The 20,169-nt window shown below is 36.1% G+C and overlaps 3 protein-coding genes across 4 annotated transcripts in view; 2 read left to right on the top strand and 1 right to left on the bottom strand.

Annotated features, from left to right (window-relative positions):
- Window positions 1-5,460, top strand: part of LOC126368173 (ATP-binding cassette sub-family G member 1-like) — a 67,547-nt gene extending 62,087 nt beyond the window's left edge. Inside the window, exons 9-11 of the mRNA XM_050012062.1 lie at window positions 553-809; window positions 3,428-3,651; window positions 4,419-5,460. Of these exons, the coding sequence (XP_049868019.1) occupies window positions 553-809; window positions 3,428-3,651; window positions 4,419-4,614 (677 nt within the window). The 3' untranslated portion in view covers window positions 4,615-5,460. The remainder of the gene's footprint in view (window positions 1-552; window positions 810-3,427; window positions 3,652-4,418) is intronic.
- The window catches only part of LOC126368190 (equilibrative nucleoside transporter 3), a 418,002-nt gene that overhangs the window by 156,261 nt on the left and 241,572 nt on the right, over window positions 1-20,169 (top strand). The gene's annotated exons all lie outside the window — the stretch shown is intronic.
- The window catches only part of LOC126368179 (polypeptide N-acetylgalactosaminyltransferase 2-like), a 302,716-nt gene continuing 291,062 nt past the window's right edge, over window positions 8,516-20,169 (bottom strand). For both annotated transcript variants that reach the window (XM_050012070.1, XM_050012069.1), the window contains exons 6-10: window positions 15,864-15,977; window positions 13,499-13,677; window positions 12,975-13,181; window positions 12,517-12,692; window positions 8,516-11,516 (exon numbers count right to left, since the gene is read on the bottom strand). In XM_050012070.1, coding sequence (XP_049868027.1) covers window positions 11,242-11,516; window positions 12,517-12,692; window positions 12,975-13,181; window positions 13,499-13,677; window positions 15,864-15,977 — 951 coding nt within the window. In that variant the 3' untranslated portion in view covers window positions 8,516-11,241. The remainder of the gene's footprint in view (window positions 11,517-12,516; window positions 12,693-12,974; window positions 13,182-13,498; window positions 13,678-15,863; window positions 15,978-20,169) is intronic.

Here is a 20,169-nt window from a genome sequence, read left to right as displayed (position 1 = left end):
CCCACCCTCGTTCTGGAAAGTATATGCGACACAGCGTACGCCACCTCTCGAACCCCAGTGGTGACGCTGACTACCTCGTGTTCAGCGCCAGTGGCTCAAAAAGACCAGGAAACCGCTAGCACACGAGCGTGATGCTTCTGGTCCTCATCTTAATAACCTTTATTTATTATTTGAAAAAGAAAATGACTCGAGCTGACGCAGCCAGTATTGCCACTGCGACTTAGCGAGATCTATTGTGTCCAAGTTCCTAAATTTAAAAATCCTCCTCCAGATCGATCCATTCGGTGAGATCTAGTGTCTTTTTGGGAGGAAGCTCCATGACCTCCTGGAGGAAGCCCCAGGTAGAAGTACTAAGTATGTTGAGAGTTTCACTGCTGCAAACAGCACCCCAAAACAGAAACAAACACCACAAACAGAATCAGCATAAAGGAGACTTGGTTCGTTCCATTTTATGTAGGTGCTTGTTGACTCTGCAATTCCCCCCCGCTCATTAAGATTCTTACCAGCTTTTTTGTTTATAACCTACACTAACGATGTTATTCTCTATTCCAGTCCCATCAGAAGTGCAGCTAGTTAAGCGCGAATACTTCAACCGCTGGTATGGCCTCAAGCCCTACTACGCCGCACTAGTAGTATCAAGAACTCCAGCCACCATCTTCTTCAGCCTCATATACTTGTCCATCACCTACCCTATGACGTCTCAGCCCATGGAACTACCTAGAATATTGATGTTTACGACGATCTGTATCATGGTCGCGCTGATATCCGAGTCCATGGGTACTGTCATTTCGTCCACTTTGAGTGTTGTTGTAAGTATAAGTACATATATTTAATTGTGTTGTTTTTATTATTATTATTGATCTTATTACACACATAGTCACATACATACATAAACTCACGCCCTAATGGTGTGGGCAGAGCTACAAATAATTAAAGATAACTTGCAGCCACTGTTGATACGATGTTGTAAGCTGGATATGACCTCACCTGCACCACCTGCTGGATCTTATTAAAGTAAATATTACATGATGTGGGTATTTTATATAAGGAACGCAGACCACACTAAAACGTAAAATAATTAAGTGCTTTATCCGGCTAAACTAAGAGAGACTTTAGGCCTTTGAAATGTAGTGTTGGAGGATGGAAAGAATAAGTTGGACAGAAAGGGTAATGAGTGCTAGTAAGAGAAAGGGAAAAGAGGCAAATATTGAGAGTTATTGAGGACAGAAGTAAAGATGATTGGACACTTAATAAGACGAATTTATTAAAAACATTATAGAAGGGAAGCTACAAGGAAGAGGAAGACCAAGAAGAGCTTACATGGAACAGATCAAAGAGAAGGTGAACGTCGTGTCTTATAATGAAGCGAATGAATTGGCATTTGATAGACAAGCGTGGAGAATGCTACACCGACAAGAGCGTGGCTCTTGATGATGATCAGGCTAAAGTAGCTCGCCACTCGTGTTTGTATTAATTCAATGGTTATCTAGAAAGATTTTTAAACGTTGGGCTGTCAATTCAGAATTTGGATCTTTAATCTCTGTTCTTCCTAACATAGTTAATTTCTATCTCATTCAAAGCATTTTTATCATCACTGAAAGCTAGAGATTTTTTCCCTTTGGGAAATTCTGCTTACTACGTGTGACTCTCCACATTCACATCTTCCACTTTCTTCAGTCTTCGTGAAATAGGCGTGATTTAATGTATGTCTTGTGTAGTGTATTTGTACAAATCTAGAAATGTCATAAACATTATAATATCCAAGACATATTCCTGTTGTGTACAATAATGATGTTAGAGTGACTAGTAACAGTACATAGAACATTGAGTTATGCAAGAGAATCATTAGCACTTACGGTAACAATCAAATTGCAGACTCATGATGATGCGTTTTTCAACGTCGTAGTGACGTCGAGTTTCATGTAACATATCATAGCATGACGCCTGTATCCCCGAAGGGGTAGGCAGAGCTCTTCTTCTTCTTCTATCTTCTTCTTCAACCCACACGGGGTGGTGAGGTGAATTACCAAAGTCATCAACCCTAGTCAGGGTTGTTATTGAGCCGCCAAAGGCTGACATGGCTCATGTAAGAATTACTTACTTACATCAGTAAGTAGTAACAGAGACCAACGGCTTCATGTGCCTTCCGAAACACGGATCATCTTACTTTCAAACAATTAGGTGATCAGCCTGTAATATCCTAACCAAACTAGAGATCACAAAGTGATTTTTGTGATATGTCCCCACCGGGATTTGATCCCTCCAGATACGGACCTCCGGATCGTGAGCCCAATGCTCAACCACTGGACCACAGAGACCAATAGGCAGAGGTGTATATTATATACTCTCAGCTCCTCGCCAGCTATCTTTTAGTGCTAAGAGCCCAGCCTATTGCTATTAACCAGGCACAAATCCTGGAAACCGGGAACCTGGAAAACCTGGTGGCGATAACTATGATCCAAACTTGAATTCACACTCATAAAGGGGAATCCAGTGGTTTAGAGGCCAAGCCGGGATTCGAATTCAAACCCTACGATGTAAGTCACGCATTCTCCGAACTACGCTATCACGGATTTTTCATTTCCGTACTACTTCTCTCTCTTCTTTCTTTTTCTTCTCTTTCTTCTCTCTTAGTTCTTCTTTTTCTTTTCTCTTCTTTTCTCTTTTTTTCTTTGGTTTACTTTCTCTTCTTCTTATTTATTTATTTGGCTCACAAAACAGGTTGGGATTACAACACTAAAAATAGGTACAAAAAAAGAATGTTTTGAACTAGATCCCAGCCCAAGACATGTGTGCTCAGCGTAGCCAAATGTTACGAAGCTTGTACGGAATGTTTGTTGCGGCATCTAGTTTTACAAAATACATAAAACGTAAATGTACCAGGTGCATTACCTGTTGCATTACACAAACAATGCATCAATAAAACATATGAACATGAGGTATATTTCAAAACTTAGGATTCTTAAAGACAAAGCAATAATAACAATAATAATAATAATAATAAAAAGAAACAAACACAATACTACTGTCTAATGTTAATATTATAAGCGAATAGGATATCCTTAATTGAGTTCGAATAGGTATTAAAATTATCAGAAAATATGTCTAAGTTGTGATGTGCTGCCACCAGCTCAATATAATCCCGACACATTCGGACAAGTGGGTTATAATAAGACGTATTGTTTTTAAAAACATTTAAAGCAAACACCCTATGTGCCCGAGTGCGATGAAAAGTATTGATATTAAGTAACGATAAGAGTTTGCCAGAGTCAATTCGTGCTTTCTAATGCTTTTATCCCCTGTTGGGATGTAGGGTTCGAATAATAGATTTCCACTCTTCGCGATCTTTTGCAGCATCTGTAGCATGCTCCCATGATATACCGAGAGTTTTTATTACTTTGATTCATGATAATTCTCTTCTTTCCAGAATTCAGTCTTCACAGGCCCATGCCTAAGTGTGCCTCTAATGTTACTAGCAGTCTACGGCATCGGAAGCGGTGATGAACCTCCTCCCTTCATCTGGAAGTTGGCTAGATCCTGTTCCTACATGAGATATGGACTGGAAGGTCTAGTAGCCGCCGTGTATGGACCTCCAAGGGCTGATCTACCATGTCCTGATCATATTGACTATTGCGAGTACAAGAATGTTGCGTGAGTATCAATTGTCTATTTATTTATTTGGTTCTCCAGTATCATTATCCTTCTTCTATCGTGTGGGTTGTGATTACCAACCTTGGTATCAGGGTTTTTATTGAGTCGTCAATGGCCCCTGACGTGACTCATAGAACGACTACGTACTACATCAGTAAGTAGTAACCGGGACCAACGTCTTAACGTGCCTTTCGAAGCACGGATCATCTTACTGTCGGATCTGGTGATCAGTCAGTAATGTCCTAACCAAACTATGGAACACAAAGTAACTTTTGTGATATGTCCCCACCGGGATTCGAACCTCCAGATAGTGAGCTCATCCCTCAGCCACAGGACCACGGAAGCTGTTATATGTTTCTGCATTTATCCCATTCTAATTGGCCTCGACACAACTGGTATTCCTCTTCCATCCATCTCTGCCAGTCGTCATCTCAGTACTCACACCTTTCCCACACTTATCCTTCTACACACTATAGATGGTGTGAAGACCCTACCTATTGTATTGAAGTATAAATTTTCTTTTTAACCGTGTAAAGTATGCAAGGCAAGTAGATCTTCCGTTTTAATACTTTTTGGCGCAAGGCACATACAAAAATTCTACTACAAATTGCCCTCTCCAAGGAAATAGGTGTTTGCTACTTTTTCTGACGTGACTTATTGTAGATTTACCACAAAAAGCATAACTATTTGGCCGGAAATCATTGTAATTGGATTTGTGTCTTATTTTGATGCCTTTGAAGTTCTCAAACTGACTTTTTTCTTTACAGGTACTTCGTCAAACTGATGGGTATGTCGGGCGTATCATTCTGGGTGGACTTCGCAGTTCTATGCGGGATGTTGGTGGCGATGAACCTAGCTGGATACTATCTGCTGAGACAGAGACTTTCCCCCAATTATGCTTTCAGAGCCATCAAAGTTATAGGCAGGTTTATTAAGACTAAGATGAGTATTTCCAACCACTGAATGAAGTTCATTACAGACGGTGATGGCATTAAATACTACGTTTTATCTTTAGATTTTTGAAGTACGAAAGAGAAGATTATCTTTCTTTCTCACTCCCTCTTGTGTGCGTTATTGCAAGATCTCCCCTTACTACTCCTCTTAGTACTTTCTTCTGGGTGAAAATGGAATATCCTATGTGGATTGTTTTTTGCGAATTATTCAGGTTCCACGTCTACTGAAGCAATCATCATCACTAATATAAGAGCCACGCTCTTGTCGACGTAGCATTCTCCATGCTATTTTTTTAGGGAAAAAATAGAACAGTGGTTTCCCTCTTGTCTTCTGTCTAATAAATGTCCGAACAATCTGGTCAAGACGTCGCTAAGGAGCACAAAATACTATTTTTTATTGCCGCAATATAATTGGCATCATGGTTTGAAAATTCCAATGTCAAAGTTAACACATAACCTCACGACTATACTAGGGTAGTCAGGTACATCCATCGCAAGATGAACCAAGTACCCACACCTCATCGAGCATTCTGTTAGACCAACGTGATAAGTGGTGAGCTATCATCATCACCAGCCCATTAACGTCCCCACTGCTGGGGCACGGGCCTTCCCTATGGATGGATAGGGAGATCAGGCCTTAAACCACCACGCGGGCCCAGTGCGGATTGGTGGTTATTAACGACTGCTAATGCAGCCGGGACCAACGGCTTAACGTGCCTTCCGAAGCACGGAGGAGCTTGAGATGAAAACTTTTTTTTTGTGGTCACCCATCCTAAGACCAGCCTTTGCGAAAGTTGCTTAACATTAACAATCGTAGACCGAGCGCGTTTACCGCTGCGCCACCGAGCGAGCTGGTGCGTGGTGAGCTATATCGCCATCTATAATGGTCGAGCCAACTGTGTTAGTGGTGAAAGTCCGGTACCAGGGTTCAAAGTTAATATGTGTCGGTCGTGAGGGAAAATTATGGATGCATTCTTTTAAGTCACATAATTCTTGTTTGTTTTGAATTTCTCAAATGGCTACTTGACAGTTGTAACAATAAAATATGAAATATGTCGGTTGTGACAGTTTATCGTTTAACGATGATTATCCAAAAGTATTTTTATTAATGCCATTTTTAAATATTTCATTTCTACAAAATGCGTTTTTGTATCTGTGTATTACAAGACCCGAAACACGGGCGGCCATGATTGAGCTTGGTGTGATGTCTCATATCACAAAATAAACAAAAACTTTCTGTCAGGTTTCAAGTCACTCGAAGTGACGCGTAGTTTGACAGTTTCTTTGTTTATTGAAATGTGACGTCACTGAGCAAAATGTCGCATGAACAACCGTTTTCGCGCCAAACTTTTTTTTTTCAATTATATAAAGTTTTTTCGTGAAAATAAAATATTTTAAGAGGTATAAAACCAGCGTTGTTAAAGCGAAAACTGAAAACCGAAAACTGTCAAGTCCATTTCTCTATCTTTGTGAAGAATGTCATTTGTCGATTCAGAAGGATATCAGTTTATTGCATGATAGTAAAGTAAAATTTGTGATGGTAGTTTTTTAAGAATATTTGTTTTATCCACATATACTTAAGTAAGCAAAACAATACTAACTTTTCCAGTGTTAGTTAAGAAAAAGTATAAAGGAGTCATTACAATATCGGCAACTTAACAGAGACTGTCCAACTGTTATTACAGTAGAAAATTATAAAAACTTTCCTATCTGAATTGATTTTAAATTAGTAACCATTTTATTAATTATAAATTGGATGCATTAACATACTCCTCATATTAAAACATCACAAAAGCATCTGTGATAATTTTAGAATTCAATTAAATAGGACAGTAATGAATGTTCTTATCTTAATGTAATAATTATTGTTAGTAATATTATAATTATCTCAACGTTTTAACAGTATACTGAGAAATTGTTGAGGTATCATCAAAATTATTGATTTATTTTAAGTTTAAGTTAAAGTGATGGTTACTCTAAGGAAATTAAATGATACTTAGTAAGTTATAACTTACATATTATAATTTTCATAATGGTTAAGACTGAAAAATATAATATTGGAATATAATTTTTGAATTTAAGTTATGTTTTGTTTCATGTAAAGTCGGTTTGGTTTTTTTATAATAAAATAAAATTTAGTAGGCACATAAATAGATAAGAAGCCGTGGTAGCCCAGTTGGTAGAACGCTTGCCACTTGCACTTTGCACTTTAAGGTCGCAGGTTCGAATCCAGCACAGGCCTAAATCAATGATTGTCCAATTTGTTTTGGAATTCATGTTTGGATCATAAATGATTATCACGTGCTCAGTGGTGAAGGAAAACATCGTGAGGAAACTCATATGCCCGAGAAAGGCATTTTCGGAGGTAATCTAATCTATCTAACTTGTATTGGGCTGGTTTTCCCTTCGCGGGAAGGTCAGACAGGCAGTCGCTTCTGTAAAAACCGGACCTGTCAAATCTTCAGGTTAAGTAAGCGGATTCTGTGCAAAACGGGATGATGCTGCTTCTGTTTGCTTTATATTTAGATACTATTGCTGCGTCATATAAGAATTATATTCCAAATATTTATTATTAGACTTTATATTAAGATTTTTGTACGTTTGGTAAATTATTTACTTACACGATCTTTATTTATACGATCTGTATTACGTTCCTTACGATAACTTAATTTTTGTATCTGCAACTCGGTGATATTTGCGTTATTTTCTAACAAAAAAAGGTATACCATAATAATCATACCTACCTGTTTTATTATAATTTTCATCTACAGTATACTTTACGCAAAATAAAAAGAAACTTACTTATTGTGATTGCAAAATAATTGAAAGCATTTTGAAATTAGTCGTATAACCAAGTGGTAACTGTATCTCAAATATATTATTATTGTTAACACTGATCGTTGCTCAAGTGAATTAAACAGGTGTTTGTAAAATATTAAATGTGGTTATTACTTACATTTTACAGTACAATCCAGAACCTTACAGTTTGAACAAAATGAAAATGCGATTTGTTTCTTTGGTCAGCTAATATTATAATTTCAGTGTAGCTTGGATCAGATCACTTTTGGATGTTTTGGATGATTATATTGTATACAATAAAGAACTTTATATAATCTCAGCTCAATAATTATTCTAAATTCATGTTACCAAAGCATATTATATTGTCGATTCTGGCAGACATAAATTAAATTTTATTTAAGTTAAAAGTTCTCGTTCGAAATGTTTGGCATAGAGTCAGCGGTGCCATCTGTCAGATTTTGGAAAACGTGTAGTCATTTATTTCGATAGCGGGTACGAATTAAAAAAATGTATAATATTACACTTTCTTTAATTATCAAGTTCTGGTGATATTATGGTAACAAAATCGACATAAATTAAAAAAGTGTCATGTTCTAAAATCCGCAAGATGGCGCCATTGAGACTATGTCAACTTCCATATTAAAAAGTCGGACCAAATATTTTTGTTTGTCATGTTCAATAAATATCTTTTACTTTTCTTTTTTTGTAACTAAACATTGTATGGTATCGTGGCGGTAAAATATGGAACAAAATAAAAAGCATTTCTTCATAAAATGTTTTTCATTTATTTACGAATTTTTATCTCACTAAAATAAAATCACGCATTTCATTGAACAAAAAAGTCGCATTAAATTCAACAAAATCTGACTAGGGCAGTCACTTTGCCTTTTTCAACAATCATCAACTAAACAAACTTTGTTTTGAATTCAAGCTCCATACAAAAATTTTAAGTAAAATCTTTTCATATTTTAATAATTTCTATACTGATATTTCTTTATTTTAAAGAAATGTTTAGTTGAATTAAGTAGCTTATCCAGTATGAAATATAATAATATTATGATTAATAATTTATTTATTTATAAGAGTGGGTACTCTACTAAATATGTTACTTTTTATCGGTAAGTCGCCAATAGAGACCTATCTCGGGTTACCGATAAAAAGGTATTTTAATTTAGTAGTTTTAAACCGACGTAAAATGCTGTTTTTTTTTGTATGGAGCTTATAAACAAGTTATAAGAATTACGAAAACAATTTCACAAAAAATATTTTTAAGAATTTTTGATTTAATTCTAGGTAGGTACTATGTGCTTCCTAGGTGCAACTTTTTAGTTTGAACAGTGCACTTGATAGTTACATAACGCATTTATTTAAGAGCGTAATTTTAATAAAAAATTGCGCTAGAGATTTCCATTCACGAACTTATATCATAAAACTGTAGTAAAATGTACCAGATTCACCAATTGTTAATAAACTTCTGCTGGCTCTTTGAGTTTTATGATATACGCCCCTTATACATGAGCAAAGTCGATATTACAGTATTCATTTTACGATATTCTACACTATACAATTATTTACTGATAGTCATAAGTACAGTTTTATAACCTATCTTTATCTAGGTGCAAATATTTTATACTAGGAATGTTATAAGGTTCAAAATTATCTATTTTAAAGTTACAGGGAACTACGATAGGCCACAAATATGTTTATTATTCATAAGTACATTGGAGTTATTACGTTTTGCCGTAGGGACTACACACATTGACATTTTATATTTAATGCGGTTACACCACATGTATGGTAACGCATCCGCATATCGCGTGAGACGCGATAAACTGCTAACTGAATTGGTTTATTTGCCACGTAGACAATAGAGTAATAAGTAAAGAAGGCATTTGTCGCATCGCGCGAGATATGCGGGACAATGCTATGTCTGAAGGGTGCGTGGCATGATGCATTTCGGACTAATAGAAGTAGTGTGTGAGTAGAATGTGTGTTGACCCGAATTTTTCTTTTGTTAATACCCAAAGAAGACTGGGAAATTGACAATTTGAGGCACAATCACATGAGATAAGGGTGAACTATAATTATTAGTAGGTAATGTTAACGGCAGTGGTTTATACTTGTATATGTACCATTCTATTACTATCCTAATAAATAAATTGTGATGATGGAAGATATATGATCAATCACGCCATCGTTCTCTTTCGTGGTTGGTTGTTGAGATTATTTGATTTTTTACGGTGATTGATTACAAAGTATTATTGATTTAGGTCTAAAATCTGTACACTGATATTATATTTAATTTAAAAAAATCATGACATACCTATATATTCGAGGTTTAATTGAAAATAATAATAAAAAACCTTAACTTGATAATATTGAGAACAAAGATTCGATTTACTTAAAAATAATAATTATATTAAACAAACGCAGTAAGATATCAATATACTTAAGTAATTATTTACAAAAATTAATACTTTTGAGAATTTCAAAATAACATTGTAAATAAAATTATTTTGTATAAATATAAACATAGCGAGTATTTTATAAAAATAATCTAACTTAAAAAAAATGGACGCTATTTTTTCCCAATTTCAGATGTTAGTCAAATAAAACTACTTTCATAGAAAATACTAAAATAATTAATCACATTTAAGAAGATAAATTATGTTCGAGCTAAAAGCAAACTATATAACTAAATCAAAGATAACTTTATTAAAATATAGAAAAGAAAATTCACTCCGAAAAAATTATGAAATAAAATAGTTACAAGAGAGAAAAATAAGGGAATGCTCAGACTTACCGACATAGAATCGACTCAATCCAATCAGATGACACTTTTATGTATGCTTTGTTTTTTTTTAAGGATCTAAGGAAGGATGTCGACGATGACTTTAAAATCCAAAATATATTTGACGAATAGTAATCCTTTTCATCGCCTTAATTCCACCACGCATCGATAAGATTAAGAATTCCCTTCTATCTTCTAAGTATAGGACAGTTATACGTATATATTTTTATAGAATGTAACCTAGCTAGTTTAAAGCCTGTCATTTTCCTAAGATCTCCTAAATATATCCACATTCCACTTTCCCGGCACTTAAGCGAATTACAAGTAATTTATGGTAACTATATTACTGTTATTATTATATATTACATGAATAATTGTACACTAACAATGTTTAGGTATTAGTTAGTACATTGCTTCAACAGATTGAAAATCTGTGAATATTGTATCTATAAAATAGGGACATTCGAAAAAATAATATTTATAGGTCAAATGCCATCGATTTTAGACATGGAATGTTTTAATTTCAACTTAAATTAAGAACTTACTAAATTTTAGTTAAGTACTTACTTAAGTAAATATTCATTTCAAAATGAGAACGGGAAGTCAGTTTATCTAAAAACAAAAGCTATCGAGAAACATAAAAGTTATTTGTAAGTAGTTACTTATTTTCATAATTGAACTTTTTTCTAGATATTTTTAAGAAATGCAACTTTTGACTTCTATGCAGTCATTTAGTAGCAAAATAGCAAAATGTGCAATTCTCAAATTATCTATTCATTATCAATTTGGGAATTGTACGTCACGCTAGGTACTTAACTAAACAGTTTACTCATTAATTCGGAAAGACTATTGTTTAAAAACTTAAGTAGCAAAAAAAGTAGCTACTTTGATACGTCGATGGTTTAGATATGACAATCGTTGAATCGTTGAGCTTTGTTCGTTTGAGAGACAATCAGAACGAAATAATCGTTGTTAGCTTCACGAGAAACCACATTCACACAGACATTTGACTTTGAAGTCCACAATTTCTTGAAGTCTTTTTTTAAATTAGAACGTGAATTGTTGACTGGGTTTGTCTTCGTCACATTGTTCTAAGTAGAGCGCAGGTCTATCTGAGTCGAGACACGCATCTAGTTTGGCATGTCTGAGCATTAAGCCTTTCCGCCTCCAGAGCTGAGCGTCATCCGAAGCGTCACAGGCAGTAAGAACTGCTGTGACACGGTCGTCAGCTGATAGAGTGATGCATAGACTGTGGTGTCTAAGAAGGCCCTTGTCGTACCGCCACTCCTGGTTACCCCCCGTATTGTGGCAAGGATACATTCCTGAAAAGAATTTGGAAGAATGTAGAGTCGTTGCCAAAGCTAAATAAGTAATGTTTAATGATGTCATTTATACACATATTTGTTACAGAGACTGTTTTATCTACTTACTATTTTGTTTATAATATAATTTATGATCTATAATTCTTCAATGTGAAGCTATTTAGCATTTTAAGTGTTTGTTTTCATTGTTTTTGTTAACGCTAATTCAGTTTACCTTATTTTTATATTGGCTTTACATTTTGTTAGTTTATATAATTTTCAATCTTAAATATTCCTGGTTTATTCGAGTTTAATTTCGGTGTTACTTCTTTGACTGAAAGCATTTTTTTTATTTTGAAAGAAAGAAAGAAAGAAACATTTATTACTTCCGGACACCACAGACACAGACAGACATTTTGTAATTGTCGTAGTAGATTAATACGTCTATTTGAAGGTTTTATAAAAATATATAGTAGATATGTAAAACACCATCCCAGGTAACTACAAAAACCCCAAAAGACTACAAATAATATAACCCACATGAACACTACCTACTGAAATATAATGGCGTTTATAAAAACAAGGAATCTAAACCTCAATGAAGCAATCCATCTAAAAAAACATATTGCAATGTTACGTTGTCAACAAATGACAAATAGCCCCTGCTATAATACTGTTTTTGTAAATGAAATGCTTCAATGTGGCCTTGTTAATCCCCAGTACTGACCACCAGAGGCCTTGGCCAAGTTGAAAGCGATTATAACAATCACTACATACATTTTTATCACTGTCACAGTCGATTGTCATAATTGTTTGCAACTTAGCTAAAGCCCCAGGGAAGATATTAATTTACATAAACGTTATATCAACCACGATAGGGGCTTTCGTCGGCTTCGGCGTGGGGAAAGTAACCCTAACACCATATTTTTCAGTTTGGTGAAGTCAATGATCAACCACACACAAACCGAACACGAGATAAAGAGGTAGCAGGATATGAACAAGAACAATGTGTTGAGCTTACCTAAAGTGCCGTCAACAAGGTGCCCCATAGTGTCAAGGCACCTAGTACCCTGCCTGATAGCATGGCTCGCTCCACCTGACATGGTCGGCACTTGCAACTCAGGGTAGACATGGTCCAAGTACCAGCGGAATGGCTTGCAGTGGAGCTTCTCTCGGAGGGTAACTCGTTCTGATATGCTGGAAGTATTAACAAATATTATTACGCAGGAAATACACATTTAAAAAACAAAAGAGCGCCGATAGAATTGGCGGCCTTATTGCTAAGTAGTAATCAATATCATCAGCATTTTATGCGTCTTCGGTTTCTTTTTTGCAAATAAAATCGTTACAAATATCGTTACGGATGATTTAGTGAACATTAGTTTTACAGGTATCAAAATAAACCAAGAAATTCTGACCCTATATTATGTATGCTCTGATTATGGCTCTATCCATAAAAAAAAATCTTAAAACACTTACTCGCCAAATTCAACTTGCTTGGCCAACGGCTGGGACCTGTAGTACAGTTCCTTGTAGTCATCCATCCAAACTTCAGCAGCTCGTCTGGTATTCCTCGCGAAGACTGCTCCGGAACCTCCAGGGAAGGTATACGGGTGACGCTTGCGGAAGACATGGCCCACACGAGAGCAGGGGACGATCTCTAGAGAACCTCCGCATTGCCACACCCTGATGTTGAGAAATAATTTGGTTATTGTTATTGCTTCAGTGCTGGACTGGGGGCTAATAAAGATATTGAATGCTTTCAACTGCTTATCTTCCGAGGCTTGAAATTCGATGGTGATGATAGAGAAAGTATAGATAATAAAGACAAAATAAATGTATGAGTGACTGGTAAGTATTGTAAATCAACTCAAGCATTAGGTGAATGATGAGGAATGTTAAGAAAGCTTAAATCTTGTATGTCTTTATCGGAGGAAAACGGAAAATTGATTCACATGGTAATTATTAAGTATTTTATATAGGTTCCAAGATATTTAACTAACCTGAAAGAGATTTCCAAATTCTCTCCACCCCAGACGTCCATTCTCATATCGTACTTCCCGAGCTTGTTGAAGTACTGCCGATCCATGCTGAAGAGACCACCAGCAATCATTGGCGTCCTGATGACTTGTGTAGGGTCGCTGAGACGCGCGCTGCGTTCCGCGTGTGACAGGTACTCCCACTAGAAAACAAAGGGTTAAGTTGTTAGATGTTGAAGGTAATGAAAAAATCAAAGTCTTGGAGTTTTGAAAAAGCAACATTGACTTGAATGACATACGATAAGAGTAAGTTCAGTGCATATACATGGTGTTAGTGACATCCTAACGAAAACTTTGAGGATTGATTCAGACCATGATTGATGTTTGAATTATTTTCAGTTCCATACTTTTGCGACGGAAAATTCCACTTGATATTAACTCAGAATCATGGTCTGAATTATCTCCCTCGGTACTCGTTATTATGTCACTAACACCCTGTATGCCTAGATCTGAGTCTAGGTAGTATGCTCTGCACGATGCGATGCGAATCAGACTAGCTTTTGGGCTAAGATGGAAATCAGATTTTCCTTACAAATTTCGTGGGTACATCATGAGGCAGATGTACCTTTGTTAGCATTGGAAATATAGTTATGATCTTAAGTTATAATATATTTTTTCGGAAGACGGGCCCAGTGTGGGGTGGTAGTCCAGAGAGCCTAGCCAAGTTATAAATGTTCCGTATTTCTAGCTACTATTGGCTAGGTCCTTTGTGTTGTAAAGTAAGTAACCTGGCTGCTTTTTGATATGACATTTATCTACTTATTTACAACTTCTTTCGTTTTTCACTTTCATCCTATCTGCCCAAAGGCTGAGTAATAAAGCCTTTTTTTACATAACATTTGCGCCTTTTTACTGAATTAGAGGCACCTGCTTTTGCCTCTCAATGTTAGGATATTAAGTAAAAACCCGTCTGTATAGTGAGTTTAATCAAACCCGCAACCATTGGAATACAAGTCGAGAGTTCTACTATTGAGCCATTAAGGCCACGGTCGCAATAGAAAATTGAACTATCGACAAGTAACTTTCATAATAATTAAGCATAACTACTTAACGTTGGCAGACAATAGTAAATTATTTTTGGGTGATTGTAGATTTTCGAGACGGGGCATTTATTCATGTTCCAACGATCAATCGAGGCACGTTAAGCCGTTGGTCTCGGTTACTACTTACTGATGTAAGTAAGTAATTTTTACATGAGCCATGTCAGGGGGCCTTTGGCGGCTCGCAATAGTAACCCTGACACCAGGGTTGATGAGGTTGGTAATCCACCTCTAAACCCACACGAGAGAAGAAGTACCAACACCAACTGTTTTGGACTAAACATTGCCACTTTATCGACAGATTTTTTTCTGTGTCTGTAGTTTACCTTGAAGCCCAAGTAAGCTACCAACATATAGATATGTAGACCGGTTTAGACAAGCCTAAAGAGGATGTTCTTAGTGAAAGTCAATTTCAACCTGCCAGGATGTTTCATGGCTAATAAACATGGGACTTTATTGACCGGATCCAACGATTTCTACGTGAGTACCAGGTACTGGGTAAGCATAGAAATCGCCGTTTGACTTTAACCAGCATTCAATTCCCGGTTGAACGAACTTTACCAAAATTGATTTTAGTTTGGGCGCTGTGGAGTATGCATTGCAAGCTCCAATCCAGGAGGTTCCTAACAATACTAGGTACTTGCTTATAAGCTGTTACATAAAGAAATTCAGAAAGAAATGGCAAAATATCAGAAGGAAAGCCAAAGTATGGTAATAATTACAGGAATTTTATTACAATTGGTCAAGGTGCAATTGGCTTATGTAACAGTCTAATTGTTGATGTACTGTTTTATACATAAATAAAGAAGGTGCAAACCAATATAGGATAGCAGCAACTCTCTTTTGAGGGCTATTGCTAATAAGGCTAACAGTCGGCTGCAACTTTTGCAACTCGACTAAGGCACCGACTACCTGAAAGCGGGATAAATTTTACTATTTTGGGTGTCGTATTGTAGTAGAGGTAGGTCGTTGAACCCACAAGCCACACGAGAGGAGAAGAACTATTGTATCTGGAGAACCGGGCACTGTGACAAAAAAAACAACAAAGTGACGATACATTAACAAAAATCTTGTCGTCCTCACTTTATGTCCTCTAGAGGGTGCCACATTGAATTTAGCGTGACGTCAAATAGCCTATAACCACCGGACAATCAAGACGCTTCTAATGACACCTCGTTTATCAAATTCTGACAGGTGATTTAGAAGTAGGGTTGGAACAGACGTGCAAACACACATAACCCTCCTTTTTACTTCGCCGCAGTTAGGTAAAGATATGTCAATCATTTTACCTTGAACACCAGATTCCAGTCGAAGCCTCCGCGTAGGTCTGCTGAAGCCCCGATGTACTGGAAGGTGTCCATGCTGATAACGTCAATCACTGGACACACCACTCGCGTTGGGTCCTGAAATAAATAAAAAAAAATATATAAATCGTGTGTTAAGAAAAAAATCTACTTAAATAAAGGTTTTATGTATATCTGGTGCAATCAGGATGCCTGTTTAGATTGTTGGCAGCTGAAAGCCGTAAAGGGAGGAGGGATAAACATTTTCAATCCTTAAAAAAAAGTAAGGCCTTTGGTTAGCATAGGGATAATAATATTGTCCAGTAAGTACATTTTTGACGAGTCTCATTGTAGGTGTGCCTCAGATGGAGTTAAAAATTTAAGACAACAGTCTTCATTGACATGTATAATATAATAATTATATATATCATCATTATAATATCACATTGCATCACATCACATCACATTCAGCGAAAAAGTAACACGATTCCGTGTCATTACATTATATTCTTGAATAAATATGTACCCGCACAATGAGAAAATAGGTAATTATCACGTTAATTCTGCACAACGCCATCTATATTTTTTGGGGGACGTAGCCTGGAAAGTCCGTTCGAAAAAGCAACCCATTGGCCCCGGCTATCAGCTACAACGTCCACCTGCATTGGAGCAGCGTGGAGGAGATGATTGAGGGGAAGCCTGTGCCCAATGCAGCAAAGCAAAGCGGTAAAGCTATACAATAAACTTCCTATATATCTAAAAAGCATAACTGATCTTAGAAATTTTAAAGTAGAACTTAAGTCATATCTTTTGAAGAAGTGTTACTACACTGTAGATGAATTTTATAATGACAATGAAATGACAATGGGCACTTTTGTATGAAACTTGGTCCAAGAACCTCCACTGATGAGACTTATATGTAATGAAAGCTTATGCTTTCCCTATGATTCTGGCAAAGTCCTATCAGATTCTGTCCCGGGGTTCTTTTTTTACGGCCATGTTTGCCTGGCTAAAAATGTGACAAAATACAGTGGGAGCTAAAATCGACTCAAGATTTGTTGCTGGATAACTAAGTCTACATAAATAATTATGTATCATATTGTATATCATTTTAAAGAGGATCTTTTCTAGAATCCGAAACATAAAAAAAAACAAAAAAAAATCTTTTTGTAAGCGAATTATAGTCAATTTATATCTGCAGCGCCATTGTTTCTCGGTAGCTAAGTTCAAGTTTCATGCCTTTTACCCCTTCCAAAAGTATCTTACCGATTTTTTTTATATTGCTTCCGGAATTTGATCTGAGTGATAATAACAAGAAAAATAAATAATCACCTCTCCGATAGAGACCGGCTAAGCTATTGCCTATTGCAAGAAATCGTCATCATTAGCAAGTCATTACGGTATTGCATATAAGCTTATCAGCAACTTGGAACTTGGTCCAAGAAACTCCACTGGTGAGACTTGCATGTAATGATAGCTTATACTTGTCCTATGATTCAGGCAAAGTTCTATCAAACTCTGTCCTAGGGTTTTTTTACGGCCATGTTTGTCCTGAGTGTACAGTAGTGGACTGCAAAATCACCTCAGGATTTGTTGTCGAAAAACTATTTAACTAAGTCTATATATACATAATTATATCATAATGTATATCAATTTTAAAGGGGAAGGTTATCAGAATCAGAAACACAAATAAAAAAATGCATTATGTAAACGACTTTTAGCCAACTCACGTCCGTAGCACCATTTTTCTCAGCAGCTACGTACTAGTTTCGCGCCTTCCAACCTTTCCAAAGGAGCCCAATCATTTTTTCCTTCTTCTAATATTGCATTCTTAACCTGACAAGTGACAACAAAGAAAAAAAAAATAAAAAAAATAAAATAGATACCATTCCGATAGAGGCCGCGTAAGCTATGGACCTATTGCAAGATAACGTACTCAAAGGCTAGTCATTATAATCCAACAGACGTAACATGATTAGAATGCGGCAGGACGGAAATGTAGTACATCGCCTTATGCGAAAGAGACGAAATATGTGTCTCTTTAACACTAACAGTATACAGCTTAGTACGAGAGAAACAAGAAATAAGTCATTCTAATCAAGATGCAATACAATGACTCTATTGTATACAAAAGAAACACATTTATTAAAGATGTTCAGGCAATAACTGGTGCAAAAGGCGGCTTTATTGCCAAGGTAGCAATTACTACCAGGCAACCTTACGTTTACGATACGTTTGTTGTACCATTCGGCATTGTTTATAAGACAAGATATAAGCCTGGATTAATAAAACAAGATTGTGGTGAAAGAAAACATACTACATTTGCGTCCTCCCGCATTCTAATCATGTTACGTCTGTTGGATTATAATGACTAGCCTTTGAGTACGTTATCTTGCAATAGGTCCATAGCTTACGCGGCCTCTATCGGAATGGTATCTATTTTATTTCTTGTTGTTGTCACTTAGTCTTGTCAGGTTAAGAATGCAATATCAGAAGAAGGAAAAAATTATTGGGCTTCTTTGGAAAGGTTGGAAGGCGCGAAACTAGTACGTAGATGCTGAGAAAAATGGTGCTACGGACGTGAGTTGGCTAAAAGTCGTTTACATGCTTAATGCATTTTTTTATTTGTGTTTCAGATTCTGATAACCTTCCCCTTTAAAATTGATATACATTATGATATAATTATGTACGTATATAGACTTAGTTAAATAGTTTTTCGACAACAAATCCTGAGGTGATTTTGCAGTCCACTACTGTACACTCAGGACAAACATGGCCGTAAAAAAACCCTAGGACAGAGTTTGATAGAACTTTGCCAGAATCATAGGACAAGTATAAGCTATCATTACATGCAAGTCTCACCAGTGGAGTTTCTTGGACCAAGTTCCAAGTTGCTGATAAGCTTATATGCAATACCGTAATGACTTGCTAATGATGACGATTTCTTGCAATAGGCAATAGCTTAGCCGGTCTCTATCGGAGAGGTGATTATTTATTTTTCTTGTTATTATCACTCAGATCAAATTCCGGAAGCAATATAAAAAAAATCGGTAAGATACTTTTGGAAGGGGTAAAAGGCATGAAACTTGAACTTAGCTACCGAGACACAATGGCGCTGCAGATATAAATTGACTATAATTCGCTTACAAAAAGATTTTTTATGTTTCGGATTCTGGAAAAGATCCTCTTTAAAATGATATACAATATGATACATAATTATTTATGTAGACTTAGTTATCCAGCAACAAATCTTGAGCCGATTTTAGCTCCCACTGTATTTTATCACATTTTTAGCCAGGACAAACATGGCCGTAAAAAAAGAACCCCGGGACAGAATCTGATAGAACTTTGCCAGATTCATAGAGAAAGCATAAGCTTTCATTACATATAAGTCTCATCAGTGGAGGTTCTTGGACCAGATTCGCCCATTCTCCTTTACATGACGTTATTGTATGTTGTATTAATTTATTTATTTTTTTACTTGACATCCTTAAATCTAAATGCCTTTGAAATTTTGACATTATTGCTTAATTCAATTCACTTTCTTGACATTGTTACTTTGTTTTTGCTATTTAAATTAAGTATTATAAATTGCTATAAAATTGTTATGTTCTTGTCATGAAATATTTAAATAATGTTAAGTATGGATGATGTATAATGTCGAACACAATGTAAAAACTGTTAACGATTACATAAATAAATAAAAAAATAAATGGGACGTATATAGGTGGTTTATGTTACAAGCTACCATTTTATAAACTACAAGTACAAACAAAATATCATCGGTTGTATCAAACGACCAATCAAAGAATTCAATAGGCGTGAATATAATTGTAAAAACAAACTCAACAGCACAAATTACTTTTTATGATGCAATTTGTATGGCATTCAGTTGCGTATGAGTTCATGTATATGAATGTGATGCACAAAATTACATGATTGGATCGTAGCGGGCGACCTTGACCGATATCATACTCTTTTTTTATTTGTAACAAGATTTATCAACATTCTTCACGGTTTTTGGGATCTGGTGGTATATTGAACTATTACTTCTTCTTCTATCGTGTGGATTGTGAGGTGGATTACCAACCCTATCAACCCTGGTGTCAGGGTTATTACTGGGACCTATGCCCCTGACATGACTCATGTAACGACTACTTACTTACATTAGTGATTAATAGCCGGGACCAACGGCTTAACATGCCTTCCGAAGCACGGATCATCTAACTTTTGGACAATCTTGTGATCGGCCTGTAATGTCTTAACCGAATTAGGGATCACAAAGTGATTTTTGTGATTTGTCCCCACCGCG

Source organism: Pectinophora gossypiella, chromosome 7 (genome assembly GCF_024362695.1).
Source record: "Pectinophora gossypiella chromosome 7, ilPecGoss1.1, whole genome shotgun sequence".
Taxonomy (NCBI): Eukaryota; Metazoa; Arthropoda; class Insecta; order Lepidoptera; family Gelechiidae; genus Pectinophora; species Pectinophora gossypiella.
This window is presented reverse-complemented; position numbering and strand designations above follow the sequence as displayed.